Source organism: Vespula pensylvanica, chromosome 12 (genome assembly GCF_014466175.1).
Source record: "Vespula pensylvanica isolate Volc-1 chromosome 12, ASM1446617v1, whole genome shotgun sequence".
NCBI classification, from domain to species: Eukaryota; Metazoa; Arthropoda; class Insecta; order Hymenoptera; family Vespidae; genus Vespula; species Vespula pensylvanica.
Window position 1 is genome coordinate 5,042,549 of NC_057696.1, and position 14,432 is coordinate 5,056,980.

At 32.2% G+C, this 14,432-nt stretch overlaps 6 protein-coding genes across 19 annotated transcripts in view; 3 read left to right on the forward strand and 3 right to left on the reverse strand.

The window, feature by feature from the left end:
• The window catches only part of LOC122633539 (probable ATP-dependent RNA helicase DDX47), a 3,891-nt gene extending 1,986 nt beyond the window's left edge, over positions 1 to 1,905 (reverse strand). For 3 of the 5 annotated variants that reach the window (XR_006328137.1, XR_006328136.1, XM_043821516.1), the window contains exons 1-7: positions 1,742 to 1,905; positions 1,478 to 1,571; positions 1,225 to 1,389; positions 990 to 1,156; positions 686 to 922; positions 342 to 565; positions 3 to 64 (exon numbers count right to left, since the gene is read on the reverse strand). Coding sequence is in view for 3 of the 5 variants with exons in the window: in XM_043821516.1 (XP_043677451.1) it covers positions 3 to 64; positions 342 to 565; positions 686 to 922; positions 990 to 1,156; positions 1,225 to 1,389; positions 1,478 to 1,571; positions 1,742 to 1,807 (1,015 nt within the window). In the remaining 2 variants the exon portion in view is untranslated. Of the gene's footprint in view, positions 1 to 2; positions 265 to 341; positions 566 to 685; positions 923 to 989; positions 1,157 to 1,224; positions 1,390 to 1,477; positions 1,572 to 1,741 lie in introns of all 5 variants that reach the window. The other 2 variants (XM_043821515.1, XM_043821514.1) reach the window with 1 other exon arrangement.
• Positions 1,906 to 2,131: 226 nt separating this feature from the next.
• On the forward strand, positions 2,132 to 5,780 carry LOC122633540 (ubiquitin-associated protein 1). The gene is made up of 4 exons (XM_043821518.1): positions 2,132 to 2,796; positions 2,896 to 3,219; positions 3,350 to 3,577; positions 3,652 to 5,780. The coding sequence occupies exons 1-4, from the start codon at positions 2,608 to 2,610 to the stop codon at positions 4,099 to 4,101; spliced, it is 1,191 nt and encodes a 396-aa protein (XP_043677453.1). The 5' UTR covers positions 2,132 to 2,607; the 3' UTR covers positions 4,102 to 5,780.
• On the reverse strand, positions 4,355 to 6,863 carry LOC122633538 (leucine-rich repeat and death domain-containing protein 1-like). 7 transcript variants are annotated; one of them, XM_043821513.1, is made up of 7 exons: positions 6,523 to 6,861; positions 5,806 to 6,175; positions 5,529 to 5,715; positions 5,254 to 5,412; positions 4,949 to 5,140; positions 4,604 to 4,858; positions 4,355 to 4,504 (listed from the first exon to the last, which is right to left on the reverse strand). In XM_043821513.1, the coding sequence occupies exons 2-7, from the start codon at positions 6,173 to 6,175 to the stop codon at positions 4,438 to 4,440; spliced, it is 1,230 nt and encodes a 409-aa protein (XP_043677448.1). In that variant the 5' UTR covers positions 6,523 to 6,861; the 3' UTR covers positions 4,355 to 4,437. The 7 variants fall into 7 exon arrangements, with proteins under 7 accessions (XP_043677448.1, XP_043677445.1, XP_043677444.1 ...); XM_043821510.1 differs by having other exon boundaries at positions 4,604 to 5,140; positions 5,529 to 6,175; positions 6,527 to 6,561; positions 6,660 to 6,863; XM_043821509.1 differs by having other exon boundaries at positions 4,604 to 5,140; positions 5,529 to 6,175; positions 6,523 to 6,561; positions 6,660 to 6,862.
• A 258-nt stretch (positions 6,864 to 7,121) lies between these two features.
• On the forward strand, positions 7,122 to 9,002 carry LOC122633553 (corrinoid adenosyltransferase-like). 2 transcript variants are annotated; one of them, XR_006328139.1, is made up of 4 exons: positions 7,122 to 7,508; positions 7,794 to 8,163; positions 8,254 to 8,567; positions 8,790 to 9,002. XR_006328139.1 is itself a non-coding variant. In XM_043821554.1 (3 exons), exons 1-3 carry the CDS (start codon positions 7,432 to 7,434, stop codon positions 8,479 to 8,481), a joined length of 675 nt encoding a protein of 224 aa, XP_043677489.1. In that variant the 5' UTR covers positions 7,124 to 7,431; the 3' UTR covers positions 8,482 to 9,002. The 2 variants fall into 2 exon arrangements, 1 of the variants encoding a protein (XP_043677489.1); XM_043821554.1 differs by having other exon boundaries at positions 7,124 to 7,508; positions 8,254 to 9,002.
• A 169-nt stretch (positions 9,003 to 9,171) lies between these two features.
• LOC122633552 (ribosome maturation protein SBDS) lies at positions 9,172 to 10,729 on the reverse strand. The gene is made up of 2 exons (XM_043821553.1): positions 10,161 to 10,729; positions 9,172 to 10,052 (listed from the first exon to the last, which is right to left on the reverse strand). Exons 1-2 carry the CDS (start codon positions 10,289 to 10,291, stop codon positions 9,425 to 9,427), a joined length of 759 nt encoding a protein of 252 aa, XP_043677488.1. The 5' UTR covers positions 10,292 to 10,729; the 3' UTR covers positions 9,172 to 9,424.
• Positions 10,730 to 10,896: 167 nt separating this feature from the next.
• Positions 10,897 to 14,432, forward strand: part of LOC122633542 (flocculation protein FLO11-like) — a 66,351-nt gene continuing 62,815 nt past the window's right edge. The window contains exon 1 of one of the 3 annotated variants that reach the window (XM_043821523.1): positions 10,897 to 11,119. In XM_043821523.1, the coding sequence (XP_043677458.1) occupies positions 11,063 to 11,119 (57 nt within the window). In that variant the 5' untranslated portion in view covers positions 10,897 to 11,062. Of the gene's footprint in view, positions 11,120 to 12,500; positions 13,785 to 14,432 lie in introns of those variants that run through there. The other 2 variants (XM_043821525.1, XM_043821522.1) reach the window with 2 other exon arrangements.

Below are 14,432 nucleotides of genomic sequence, written 5' to 3' on the forward strand. Positions count from 1 at the left end.
ACCATTTTTACGATACGTTGAGCTTCTGCTACCCGTTCTTGTAGTAGCATTACTTCTTGTTCCTCTGTTTCATAAAGAGGTAATTGTTTTGAAATTAATTGTTCTATTCTTTGATAAAGTTCAACATCATATTGCGTTACAAATGTAATTGAGCGCCCTGAACGACCTGCACGTGCAGTTCGACCAACCCTGTGTATATAATCTTTACTATGCGTAGGTATATCAAAATTTATTACTATATCAACATGAGGAATATCGAGACCTCTGTAAAATATTATAAAAATTTGTATGCCTCTTTCTAAATAATACGTTATTGACTTAGGGAAAATTTATTTACCTACCTACTAGCAACATCTGTAGAGATAAGTATAGATCTATTCTTGGCTTTAAATTTTGTAAGAGCTGCAATCCTTTTATTCTGTGACATTTGCCCATGTAAAGGTACAGCCGTAAATCCTAAATTACGTAATAGTAATGCTGTTCTTACTGTATTATTGCAAGTTGCACAAAATATCATGAAACTATTACCAGCTAATTCATTTAAAATATGTACCAGATATACGTCCTATTATGAAATTGGATTGTATATAGTTTATTATTCTTATACTGAAATTTTTCTTATAAGTCTTAAAATAATCTATGTACTTTTGTAATATATATGCCTAATTCAGTACTATATATTTACCTTGAATTTGACAGGTATAAATATATAATATTGTTGTAATTTATCAACTGTTTGATACTTAGTAGACACTTCAACTTTAACTGGATTGCGCAAAGAAGCCCGTTGCAGCTTCTGTACTTTTTTTGTCATTGTAGCTGAAAATAATAGTGTTCGCCTTTCACGTGGGATAACTCTCAAAATTTTATCAACTTCAACTTCAAAGTCCATATTTAAAATACGATCCGCTTCGTCCATTACCTTACAAATTAAAAAATATATTACAATAAAATCGTTTTTGTGATATATAAAGACCATAATTATTTACCAGAAATTTTAAAGAACGTAAATTAAAGCCTTTAGTATTTTCTAAGTGATCAACTAATCTTCCAGGTGTAGCAATAAGTATATGTGGCTTTTTTGCTAATATTAGAGCCTGTGACATCATGTCCATACCACCAACTATTACTGCACATTTTACACCTATACTTGAACCTAAGATATAATATAATTTATATAATTGTTCTAAAATTTTTTGTAAGATAAAGATATAAAATTTATACCTAGTGCTTCAAATTGTTCTGAAATTTGAAATGCTAATTCTCTGGTAGGTGTTAATATTAAAGCAAAATATCTTTGAGGATTTTCTAATAAAGCTTGTAATATAGGAAGTGCAAAAGCTGCTGTTTTACCAGATCCCGTTTCTGCCAAGCCTATTATATCTTTACCTAAAAATTATATAAATAAATAAAACATACATGTATATATATATATATATTTGTGATAATTAAATCAATTTTTCTTTACTAAATTTACCCTGAAGTGTTAAAGGAATTGCCTCTTTTTGAATTTTAGTTGGCTTCTCCCATTTTAAATCTTCACAAGCTTTACATAGGGTTTCTACTATACCCTGTGAAAAGGAAATATTAAGTTAAGAATTTTTATTTGCCACTAAAAAAGATTAATTATTATTTGAAGCTGTAATAAAATTTAGATAAAAAAAAAGAACTATAAATAACAATGTGTCAATCACAATTTTTCAAGGTTATAATTTCGATCATATGTGAATAATGTTTTTACCAAATCTTTCCAAGTAACTACTACATTGTCTTCTTCATTATTTTTTACATCAGTACTTTCACTCATGTTTATATTTATTTATCTTCAATCACAAAGTATCTTCACTTAATAACAACACGCACATATCATATGCACATTGTTTCCTGAATGATGTCTGAACTAAATCAGGTCTAGCAACTTTCCAAAAATTAAACGAAAGTTTAATACATTTTTATACTAATAGTAATATAATAATAGTAGTGAGGTACTAATTAAGATAAAACATCGTTTAATATAAATACTGTATTATATTAATCAATGTATATATTACAGACCATTTGATATAATTATTATTTTTATATTTAAACGATACCTAAACGCGCGCGATGACATCATTTTAATGTACTTAGGAACTGTCGAGTAGTTACGTGTATTATCAATTGTTACTACTTTTTTTTTTTATCTATGCAATATTTTTGTTTATATTTTATTAGCGACACTAGCGAATCTGTCGACAATAACGGAACAAAAGAAACCTTTATTATTTTTCTATCAACTTGGCTTTCCTGGATCGAATCATCGCAAGCAAACAGAAAATGATAGCATCGAGGTGATGAGTTGTCAAATTAAAAGAAGTATTTTCAATTTTGGATTATTAATACGAATTGTTGTATAATAAAACTACATTAGATTCCAATTGTAAAATTTATCATTTATTAGAAGTCTTATAAGAATTTAATATGTAACGAAATATCCACAGCTAGATATTTGTCATGATATAATTTAGGTTATAATGCTACGTTTAAAGAAAAAATATTTGATCATCGCTATAAATTCGTAATAAAATAAAATTATAAATACTGCTGTCTTAAATTTTTACGGCTATTATGGCTCGGCCCTCATTTTCGGCACAATGTGATTCTGTTGCATCGTACATGGATGGAGTTCATGTTAAAATTGTGGAAGCATACAAGCCACCACGAAAAGTCGGTTTGCCCGCAGTGTATAATAATAAATTACCAGATATATCGAAATTAGTATATAATTTCAGCTTAGAAAAATCCGTCCTTGAAAAGGTACAGTTCTTATCCTATTTAGAAATATTTCATATATTTTTTAAATCTTATGTGTAATTTTTACTTTGAAAATTAATGAAATTATTTATCTTTTATAAGATGGCAGAATGGCGTAAAGCCAGAGAAGCAAACGTTAAGGCACGTATAGCTCGGTTAGAAGAAAAAAAGAAAAGAGAAAAGGAGGAATCTCCACCACCACCTCCACCTCTTCCGACAGAAACAGTAAAACAACCACCAGTAAAAGTTATTCCACCACCAGAAACTACTATACTTACTCCTCAACCCTTGTCTCCGCCAGCCAATGATTTGCAGAATCATGTACAAGCTAATGGACTTGACTTTGCAGATTTTGATAATGATACAAGCAGTCCTTTTGATAATATGGAATTAAAAACTATTAATGATATGGAAGAACTTGCACAGGTTGGTAAAACTTGTTCAAATTAAGAGAGAAGTATTTACTTGGATAATAAATATAATCGTTCTAATTACATATATATAAATATATTTCTTGTAATTAGCATTTTACATTTACAGTGCTTTATGCCTGTAGGTATTGCAACCTACATCGCAATGGATACCATCTGCGAAGTTAGAAAATATTATAAACGAATTAACTATCGAAGAACAGGCTGTGGTTTGTGAGGAAGAAAAAGAAGAAGATGTAAATATTAATGCACAAAGTGAAGAAAATGCTGACAAAAACGTTAATGTTAAGCATCGCAGTGTATCAACAATTGTACAAGAACTTCAAAGGGAATTGGAACGGCCCTCAATGGAGGTAAAAAAAATATATTATAAAATTTTAAATATATATAAATTTATATTTTATATTGTCTATGTTACATGTAACAGAACTGGAAACCTTGGCTTGATTTGGAGAGTCCAGATGCAGATTCGTTCAACAAACATAAACACGAACGTACATTAGTGTCAAATAGTGTAAATCATACAAATCCACTCTCGAATTTAAAAGGAGAAGATCAGAAATTAGCTCAACATCTAAGTGATATGGGATTTTCTTTATCACGAGCTGCACGTGCTATATGCGATCTCGGTGGTGAAGACAATAAAAAGGTTGTAGAATATCTTCTAGCTATTCAGTCTTTAGAGGAGACTGGTATGTCTGGAGAAGATGCAGAAAAAGCACTTGCATTAACACATTATGATCCAAATAAAGCAAGAATATATTATAAAAACTTATGCACATTGAAAGATTTAGGATTTCCAGAAGATCAAGCATCTATGGCATTATTAAAATGCGATATTGATAGAGATAGAGCATTAGACTTTCTTATTTCTTAAATTGTAATAGTTAGATATGGCTTAGGGAAATAATTCTGATGTTATGGAACTTCAATTCTTGATATTGTAGGTAAGCTTGTCTTGTTAAATTTAAGGAAATTCTGTTTATTTTTCATTTATGTACAAACATTTGTTTTTGAAGTTCGATGATACGTATTATATTGCAATTAAGGAAATATGAGCATTGAGACTGACAAATATATCTAGTATCGAATTAAATTAAATTAAAAACAAAAACAAAAAAGAAACAAGATTAAGAACATAATCTCTTTTTATTTTGGTAACAATGTATATACAAGAATGAATAATTGACTAGTTATGTAAAAAAAAATATCATCAATTTATGCAATACCAACGAAAATTTAGCATCATACTTGAATTAGCCATAAATTTAAAAGCACAGCTGAAAAGTTAATATGAATGTAACTCTTATGATGATGATATATATATATATACACACACAAATATATATATATATTTAAACTTTTGAAGATTATATTACCTTCTAGAACAACATAAAGCAATAGTTGGAATCGAATATATATGATGAATAATACCAACAATAATCCAAGCTTCTGTGAAAATTGGTTGTTGACAATGAGAATTTACACAAATAGTGGCTGGTCCATTTATCAATAGATTATATGAAGCACAGTTAATAGAGGACATTAAAAAATCAAAATTTCTTTTAGTATTTTGTTTATAAACAACTTTAACGTTTATAGGAGATGTAGAAATATTAAGTATATGCTTATACCTAAAACAAAATGTTATAGATTCATTTGTAGTTTCATTTATAATTAATTGTGTATAAAGTTGCTGTAAGTACCAATAATGTATTGCATACTTTAATCTGTAAACTTTTCTAAGGGCAAGCTCCCACAAAGAAACAATTTTGTTTTCATTAACATTGTGAATCCTTAAAATTTGCCTTGGTAATTCAATCACTATATTTTTGTTGCATGATGCATCTATTTTTATATTTAATTTGATATTTGCATTCAATGATTGATTATCATCATATTTTAATTTGAAACATCTGTAATAAACATGGAACAAGTTTTACATTTTAAATAAGCAGAATGAAAAGTTATTAACGTGAATAATTTCTATAATTGATAGAATTGAAATAAGTTGGGTACATATACTTGCTTATAGCCTAGGATATTCACTGAATCACCAGTAACTGATGTGTGAATTTGATAAGCCAATTGGATGAGGACAGGATAAGATAAATAATTTAAATATTCATTTGCATCAAATCTTATGCAAGGAGATGACAAGAAACCATTTAATGGTAAATATTTTAATCTGTATCAAAAATGATTTATATTACAAAGGATAATATGATGGATATATTAGAAATTCTAATGCATGTAATTTCCGATGTCTGTGTGCATGTGCATGATACAATAGAATGTAGTAACCTGTTTGAACACACTGAAATCACTGATACTTTAGGAGCCAATGTCAATCTATTAGGTAGTTCCTTTAAATAATTATTATCTGCATTTAATTCTTTAAGCTTTGGTAATGAACCAAGCCACTCTGGTAATGCTACAAATTCATTTCCAGAAAGAGATAATACTTCCAGATTATGAAGTTGGCTCATTTCTGTTTTGTAAATTGAGGACAGTGCACTTTGTATTATAAGAAAATAAATTATGAGCTCGCATTTACTAAATTTCCTAAACATATACTTACCCATTGGTAATTTTTTTATGTAATTATCATTAAATAACAATGATTCTATATTTATTAGATTACCAATAGAAGATGGTATTTCTTTTAATTTGTTTGCACTCAAATCTAATACAGTCAATTGAGACATATTACCAAGTTCTACAGGAAGTTCCTTAATGAGATTACCATAGATATATAAATTAGTAACATTAAATAATTCTATAATCCATGGTGGTAAAGTGGTAAGTTTATTCCACTTTAAATATATCTCCTGTATGTGGTTGCCATATTTTCGTATGATTTCTGGTAACTCTGTCAGTCCTCGACAGTTCCAGTGCAATATTACTTTCTCTTTAACCTCATTTACCATTTCTGCAGGATCTAAGTCCATCTTTAAACGAAGATTAATCATAATATTTTTCGAACCGTAAAGCGTCTAAATAAACGTGTTAAAGTAATCATCTTATCATTGTAATTGCAAGCAAGATTTTATCAGGTATAAAATTACAGATGTTATATTGTCAATATAATATCTGTAATTACTCTATTTTTAGTATACTTCATTTATCATTTGGACAGATTCGATTAAAGGTTTAGTCAACTATATTTTTTTTCATCTACCAATTATCACGGACATGTTTAATTGTTTTCATCTTATGTAAAGATTTATATATTGCAAATCAGTAATGAATGAGTCAAACAGAATGAATCAATTTAATTCATGGAATTTTTACTTACATACGTTTTATCGAAGATATCGTTGCAATTTGGATGCACCTACAGATGTTCATCACGTAAAATATATCTATTTGTGTCCTGTTTTAAGTAATTGAAAAACTTGCATATACATGCATAGAAAAAACTTGCATACACACGTGTATATTACAGATTTTAGAAATAATTTTAATATAAATGTAATTACTATATGTAGACAGTACTTTATACTCAATAGGAGTTAATAATAGATCGAATTCGCGATCGCAGGTATCGCAATATCAATGTTTAGATAGAAATGTTTCGTTTGGAGCAACTCGAATTACAGCTGATCGTGAAGCGTATATCGCCATCTGCAGATACTTTCCTGTGATGTGTGTGGTGTGTGTGTGTGTGTATATATATATATATGACAAAACAGCTTATGTATGTATGGAGGACGTCTCAAGTAATTTCTTAAAAAAAACTATCGAACATTTTTGTTTTTGTTACATTGTTTACAATATAAAATTATTATACTCTTTTGTAATATTATTTCTAATAAGATTAAAATAATTTTATCAATGTTTTTACATGAAATATTCTATTGATTATACATTTTATGTATTCTGCAGACTTTATTAATTAGTGAGATAAACGGTGAAGAAGAGCTTAGCAGATGGCATTAAAAAATACAAAGTGCACATAATAATATTTTTTTAATTTTCTAGAAGTTATATCTGCGAAAAGATAAATATTTTCTCTAGAAATTGTTTCTTCCTTTTTGTGTTTTCAGTCGTTTCATAACGTTTTGCGATGGCGCCCACGTCTTTAGTGATCGTCTAAATTTACAAGCCCTGTGCCGGTATTAGTGATTTTCAAGGGAAAAAACGTTTACAGAAAATTTTAAACGCGATATAATATTCTAATTTGTTAGAGTATTTTACTTGAAAAATGGACTTGGCTAGAAGTGCATGGAGAAAGTCAATTTTTATATATAAAAGTAGTTTACAAACTTCTTTAAGAAATAGGTGAGTTACATAGTATCATAACCTTAAAAGTGAATTTTAATATGATTTGAAAATAACGTGTCGAGTACATATCATTGATAATAAACATATGAATTCAAAAAAATTATTTATATTTTGTAGCAAGTATATATTATATAAACCCCAGTATATGTGAAATTCTTGAATTGTCTGTTGAATGTTAGAAAATACGTCTATACATATACATAAAAATTGTCTATCAGATCTAAATAGTTATATTTATGTAAATATAGATAATTGTAAATATATATGATTTTGATATTACAGTAGTAGCACACCATCGAACATAGCTGAAGTAGCAGTTTTTTCACGTGATGGAGATTCTGGACTAACTGTTACGGATGCTGGAGATACAAAGCCAAAAGATGATATGATTTTTAACGCTCTTGGAGCGACAGATGAGTTGTCTTCTTATATTGGATTGGCAAGAGAATTTGCATGTGATAGTAAAGTTGAACATCCTTATGTTGATAAACTTAAACGCGTACAAATGATATTATTTGATTTGAATCATGCTATATCAAAGTCAATACCAGGGAAAACAAAAACATTTGAAAGTCAACACACTAAAGATCTTGAAGAATGGATTTTAGAATATGCTAATCAATTGCCCCCACCAGAAGATTATATTATTCCTGTAATATATATTATTACTTAGATACTCTTTATATTTAAACCTAATATAAAATGTATTTATAAATCAATTATCCTATCTTTATTATATTAGGGTGGTGGAAAGGCTTGTGCATCTCTTCATGTAGCACGAAATGTATGTAGACGAGCAGAGAGAAGTATTACATCTTTGGTGCGTAATGGTGCTTTAGATAAGGAAGCACAAACATATTTAAATAGATTGTCAGATTTTCTTTTAACCGTATCACGTATTGCTGCAAAATGTGATCAACGTACAGAAAACATTTATATTCCTCGAGCAGAAGTACAAGAAGAGAAATAAGGGACTGACCTGTATAAATATAAGTAGACTACATCTACATCTTATATTATGGATATACAGATATTATTGAAACTATCTGCACAAATGTAAGTGATAGTATCAAGGTTAAGCATTATATATTTATGATTAATACTTCAAGCATCTTATGAATATGAAAGATGTATGTTCTTTAGGATTATTAATTAATATTGTAGATGCATTTTTTGTAGTATGTAGAAAAATATACTTATTTACATAAATCAGAACTTACTAAAAGTATTCCATAGAAATGTATTATTTGTTGTGAAATTATTAAAGCATTTTTATAGGAAATACAAATCTAAACAAGATAGATAGAAAATTATACAAGGATGCATCATTTTGGATAATCTTATAGTTAGATGCAACTCCCAAGAGAGTAGGAATTTTGACAAAAAAATTTATGCAAATTGTATCACGAATGAGTTAAATAATGAAGTAGGAATTTTGTGTGAGTTAATATGTGTGGGTGTGTGTATGTATGTGCATCTCTCTGTGTGCGTGTGTGTGTGTGGAGAAAGAGAAAGAGTATTGAATTTCATTATTAAATAATTTATCTTGTATCTGGATTATGTACACACACGAAATAATGTTTATTAAAATAAAATAAAAAATCTTAATAACTTCTTATGTATATATATAGAACATCTATGTTTCAAGTAGATGTTTAGATTATTAATAAAAACTATTTGTATATTTAATTGTAAATAATTTTCTTAGCTGAGTAACCTAATAAATACATAAAAAGTTTTATGAATGTTTACATTACAATAGTGCAAAATTAAATAATACGTTTATCTTTTAAATCTTATAGCACCAAAACTTGTACAGTACAAGATATAACATTTCTGTGCACTATTTTTTTAACAACTTAAAACAAGATACATTTTATATAATTAAAGGTATCTTTACTTTTTTTTATGATTTATTCTAAAACTTCATCTCCTTCTGCAATTTCTTTTAAATTCAGCAATTCTAATAATCCAGTTCGTTTTGTTTCAGATCTTACTAGTTCATCTATTTCTCTGAACTGGCCAGGATCTATTAGACAGATTAAATCTAATGTTCCATTGTCCCAATTTTCGCTTTCTACTTTTGTTGCCAATTTAATAATTTTTTCTCTTAACTTTCTTGCTTCTTTGCCAGATATTGTAACTTTTAGTCTCATCTGTGCTCGTTCTAATGGCATAACAGCTTTAAGTTGTGGAATAACATCCAAAGCTTGCTGTTTTGCATTTCTATTTGGTTTAACCGAAAAATGTACATCTTTCATAGCCTTTTCTATCATTGATACTGGATATGGTCTTTTTGATTCAGGATTTACACACTTATCAGCAACCGTAGTAGCAATATCTTTGAACATGGAATCTAGAGCTAGATGTCTTTCTTTGTCAGAAACTTGGAGTTCACCTTTTGCAAGAATTTCTTTGCAAATTTCTGTTTGATCGTCTGTACCAAATGATTTTATAAGGTCTTCCTTTTTGGCTACTTGACCTTTAGATACGTTTGTAAAAACCGTGTGAGTTTGAAGCACTTCGTCTATATCTTTTTCTCTGTAATAATGTTTTTCTATTATAAAATTTATAGGTTAAGTTCGGACACACTGATCGACGTAAACGCGATTTTAATTTATTGAGATTTTGTAAAGATAAAGTTCTTACAGTTTGTTTCTCCATGAAACGACTTTGTTTTTATAACATGCTATTTCGAATCTTTTACCAGTTTTTTTCATTCGTACAATCGCAACATTTGTCAATCTTATTTGGTTCGTTGGCGTGAATATCTTAGACATTTTTTAACGTCGCGATATGAACTCTGAATATTTAATAGAAGCAATATCGTGTTACAAAATTATGTACTAATATTAAAATTATAATATTAAAAACGAAAAAATACTTATATTTATCACGTACATACGTCTCTACACTGACAACAAGCACGACAAATGCGATAAATACGTCTTATACCGGTATTGTTGGAAATGTCGACTTTCGATGTATCGATTTGTAACGAGATTCGAATATAGTATTGTAGCTAGTTGGTACACATCCCATAGGGGATAGCATGTGCGTTAAAGCGCGCGTAAATAACACAGGTATCTCCAGACTGTGTTGATGTTATTCGCTTTTAATACAACAAAGAAAATTTTTGTTTCTTGTTTATATATAACGTTTGTATATCGAGGTTAAATACGTACATTATTTGCACGATGTATACGATGGCGAACAATGATAAGTACGATGATTACAACTAACGATTAACGAGTAAATAAATCGAAATGGCAGTGATGTCATACGCACTGAAGTTTACCAATAAAGCCAGAAGATATCGCGAGGAATGAAGTATGCGCGCGCGCGCGTGTACGAACGAACGGTAGGCGCATGCGCGTGAAGCGCCTTGCGTGAGACTGTATCGAACATGGCCGCCACGAGCGCGATGCCGTTAAAGGTGCGCGAAAAATGATACGTTTTCCGTCGTCCTGACGGCGGGATCCTTTTTAAACGAGTGCACGGTGATAGTGATCGTTGTCCTCGAGGTTAGGAGCGAACGGAGAAGGATTATCATGGCGTTGGTCACAGTGCAGCGTTCACCGAGCGTGTCGAGTTCTCCCCAGAGTTCGGTGAGTTTTGTGTTTCTTCCAAGTACGTCAAACGAATATATCGACGCAACATGATAGCGTCTTTCGCATTTTTTACACGCTGGATCTACGTTCTATAACGAGAACCTTGTTTTCAACGATATCTCTTGAGAATAAAATACGTATCTTAGAAAATACTCCTTGTTATGAAGGAAGAGAGATGGAGTGAGAAAGAGAGACAGAGAGAGAGAGAGAGAGAGAGAGAGAGAAAGAGAGAGAGAGGGACAAAGCTAGGAGAGAAGAGAACGAGAAAGAGGGAGACACAAAGTATGAAAAAGATAGATTCCCTTTCCATATTTGGCGGTTTTAAAATACGAGCGTGATTATACTCTCGAGTGCTTTCAGAGCTATCGCTCTGTAGTGTATGTAGATACGTATGAAAGGAGAGAGTGAAAGAAACGGAGAGTGTATTGGGAGAGGGGAGGGGGAGATTCTGGGAGAAAGCGAGATGGATATTTTCTGTTGGCGGTAAACAAAGGGATCGTCACCGTCACGATGTTCATCCTCTTTATTCGCGATTGCATAGTCGTCAAAGAGATTGAGAAGAGTCGTCAGAGATTTTTGTTTTCTTTGTTTTTTACTTAATCTTAAATTCAGTCATTTCGATCACGAAGATGTTATGTTTCTCTTGTTCTTTCTTTCAATGGTTCGCAAGTCTTCTAGTTAGATATATTTATTTCCCAGTCCTTTCCATCGTTGCACTTTTACCACGAACAGGAATCGTTCGTATTAGTGGGCGAAAACGTGTGGGCGAATCCGCAATTTTGTTCGCTTCGAAAGGGGATAAACGTGTGCATTTATTCGAGTGCATCTATTATAGGAATATTTATCGATTCGAGGATTTATCGATAAAGAGAAAGTACTCACATACTTGTACGTCGAATATTTTTTGTTTTATTCAAGATTAATTTTATTTCGAATGACGCGCGCGCGCTCTAGTAGGATCCATATCGACTTTTACCGACGAGTGCTATTGGTGGATACGCTTGAAATAAGCCCTATTGTGATAGGTCAAGGGCGCTGCAACCGTTTCTCTCTCTCTCTCTCTCTCTCTCTCTCTCTCTCTCTCTCTCTCTCTCTCTCTCTCTCTCTCTCAGTCTCTCTCTCTCCCTTTTCCTCCATCGGCCTGTAAAAGAGACGCGATAGATTAATAATTATATTTCTAGAATATCTTACGATAAATAAATTTATTGGAATAATCGAGTTTATTTCGATTTGAAATATCTAAACTTTTTATAAATATAGAACGATGATTGTTATCTCTTATATTTGTGCATATTGTATGTAGGTATATACGTGCACACACACACACACACACAAATTAGGCGTTTACTCTGTCATGCCTTATCGGATCACTTTGATCGCTGCTACATATACGGAAGTTTCGAGGAAATCTCGAGCTTCTGTCGACGTTGATCCGTTATCGATTTTTCTCGTACGATAGATTGATAAGCTTCGGATATATCTCGATTATTTAAAGCTGATTAATCGATCGTTCGAGGAGGACGATCGTGCACGACTATTTCCCTTTTATTCGAGTTTCATTTTCTGCGGGAAAGAAGAAAAAGAGATAAATTATCGAACGATCGATCGATCCGTCACGGGTTGCGTTTAATTGCATGCCGTAGCCGGTTAAATGCGATACAAGTCGAACGATCAAGATCGATCATGCGCACGATCGCTTGACCGTAACACGCGCGCGAGCTTCCGCGTCTTTTAAATATCGATATCTTCTACACGCTCGGTTTGAGGCGAGTGCGAACGATCGTAAAAACGCTTGTTTCACGATACCGGGAAAATAAACGGAGCCGATAAGAGGAGATTAAAAGATCACTTCCATCGTCATATACGCGATTGCTCTATCCTTGATAGTTTAATTCCTATCATACAAGCGCGTACGTCTATGTAACGATCTAGTTATTCGCAGATTAAAATGAACAAGGTGTTGGTGTAAAATGAATCATTCGACGGAGCTACTACGAAGTTAGATTATTTAGATCGGCGTATTTCTGCGGAATTTTCGATGAATCGAAGAAAATTGACGATATTACTTCGTGTAATAGTATGCACGTTATCTCGAAGTAGCATAGAAGAAGGAACGTCGCGACGCCGAGTATGCATTCTACTCATGCACATAGCGCGCGCGTTTGAGAGGGTGCACTATGGAGGCGCTGCTGTGGAGGTAGCAGCCCTTCTAGAGACTCGACTTCGTATCGTCGGATTCAGTCGGTTCGCCGCCACTCGGCACGACGGTGAATCGCGCGTGGAACATCAGAGGAGCCACCTCTCTCTCTTTCTCTTTCTTTCTCTCTTTTTCTCATTTTTCTATTAACTTTTCCTTATTTGTTTCTTTCTCTTTTTTGCCTTGGCAAAATAATTTCTTCTTCCGTCCGTATCGATTTTTCTCCTCGCACTAGTATGTGAAAAAAAGTCTCGTTCAGTGGCAAACTAGTGAAAATAGATAAGAGGAAGGATGATACTTTTGAAGCAAAAGAATGCGATCCATTACGGTTTACCGCCAACGCCGGCACCCAAGCCACCGTCACCTTGGTCCAGCATACTCTGGGGCGACGAACGTCGACCTCGAGGAGGAAAAACGGCACGAGGTGCGCGCGTCATGCAGCTACGCGACAAGGTCACCGCAAAAGTAAGCTCTAAAAAGGATAAGTCGCGGAAACGATTTTTTTCTTTCTTTCTTCCTTTCTCTCTCTCTCTCTCTCTTTTTTTTTTTTTTTTTTTTAAAGAAAAAAAAAGGATACTAGGCGAATTTCGAAATGCGAAAAAAGCTGGTGAGAACAATAGATCGCGAGTGTAAGTAGGAACGTAGTAGTATTAGGAGATTTTCTCTAAGCGAAAGAAAGCGAACGCGAAATGCCATGGTATTTCGAGTATTGTCTGCACCGCTGTTCTCACGTTACGTCTTTACTTTACAGGGAGAGGCGTATCTAACTATCGTTGTTAATAAATTTTCTTCCTGGTCTTCCTTATTCCACCTCTCGTGCTACTCTTCTTCTTCGGTCGCGCACTGATTTAAGCTCATTTGTTGCCACTGTCTCTTTGTGAACGTAATTGCGCTTCGCTTCTCGTAATTAGACCGATCTACTTGGAAAAGTTCACGTAACTCCATTGTATCGTTATTTTGTACGTTAATGGGCAGAATAGAAAGGAAGAAAATTCTTCCTTTCGTTGAACCGAACTCGCACTATCGTCCATCATCATCACCGCAAAGAAGTTAACGCGATGAAAGTACGTACACGCATACTCGCTTTAGAGAAAGAACGAAGGAAGCCCGAGT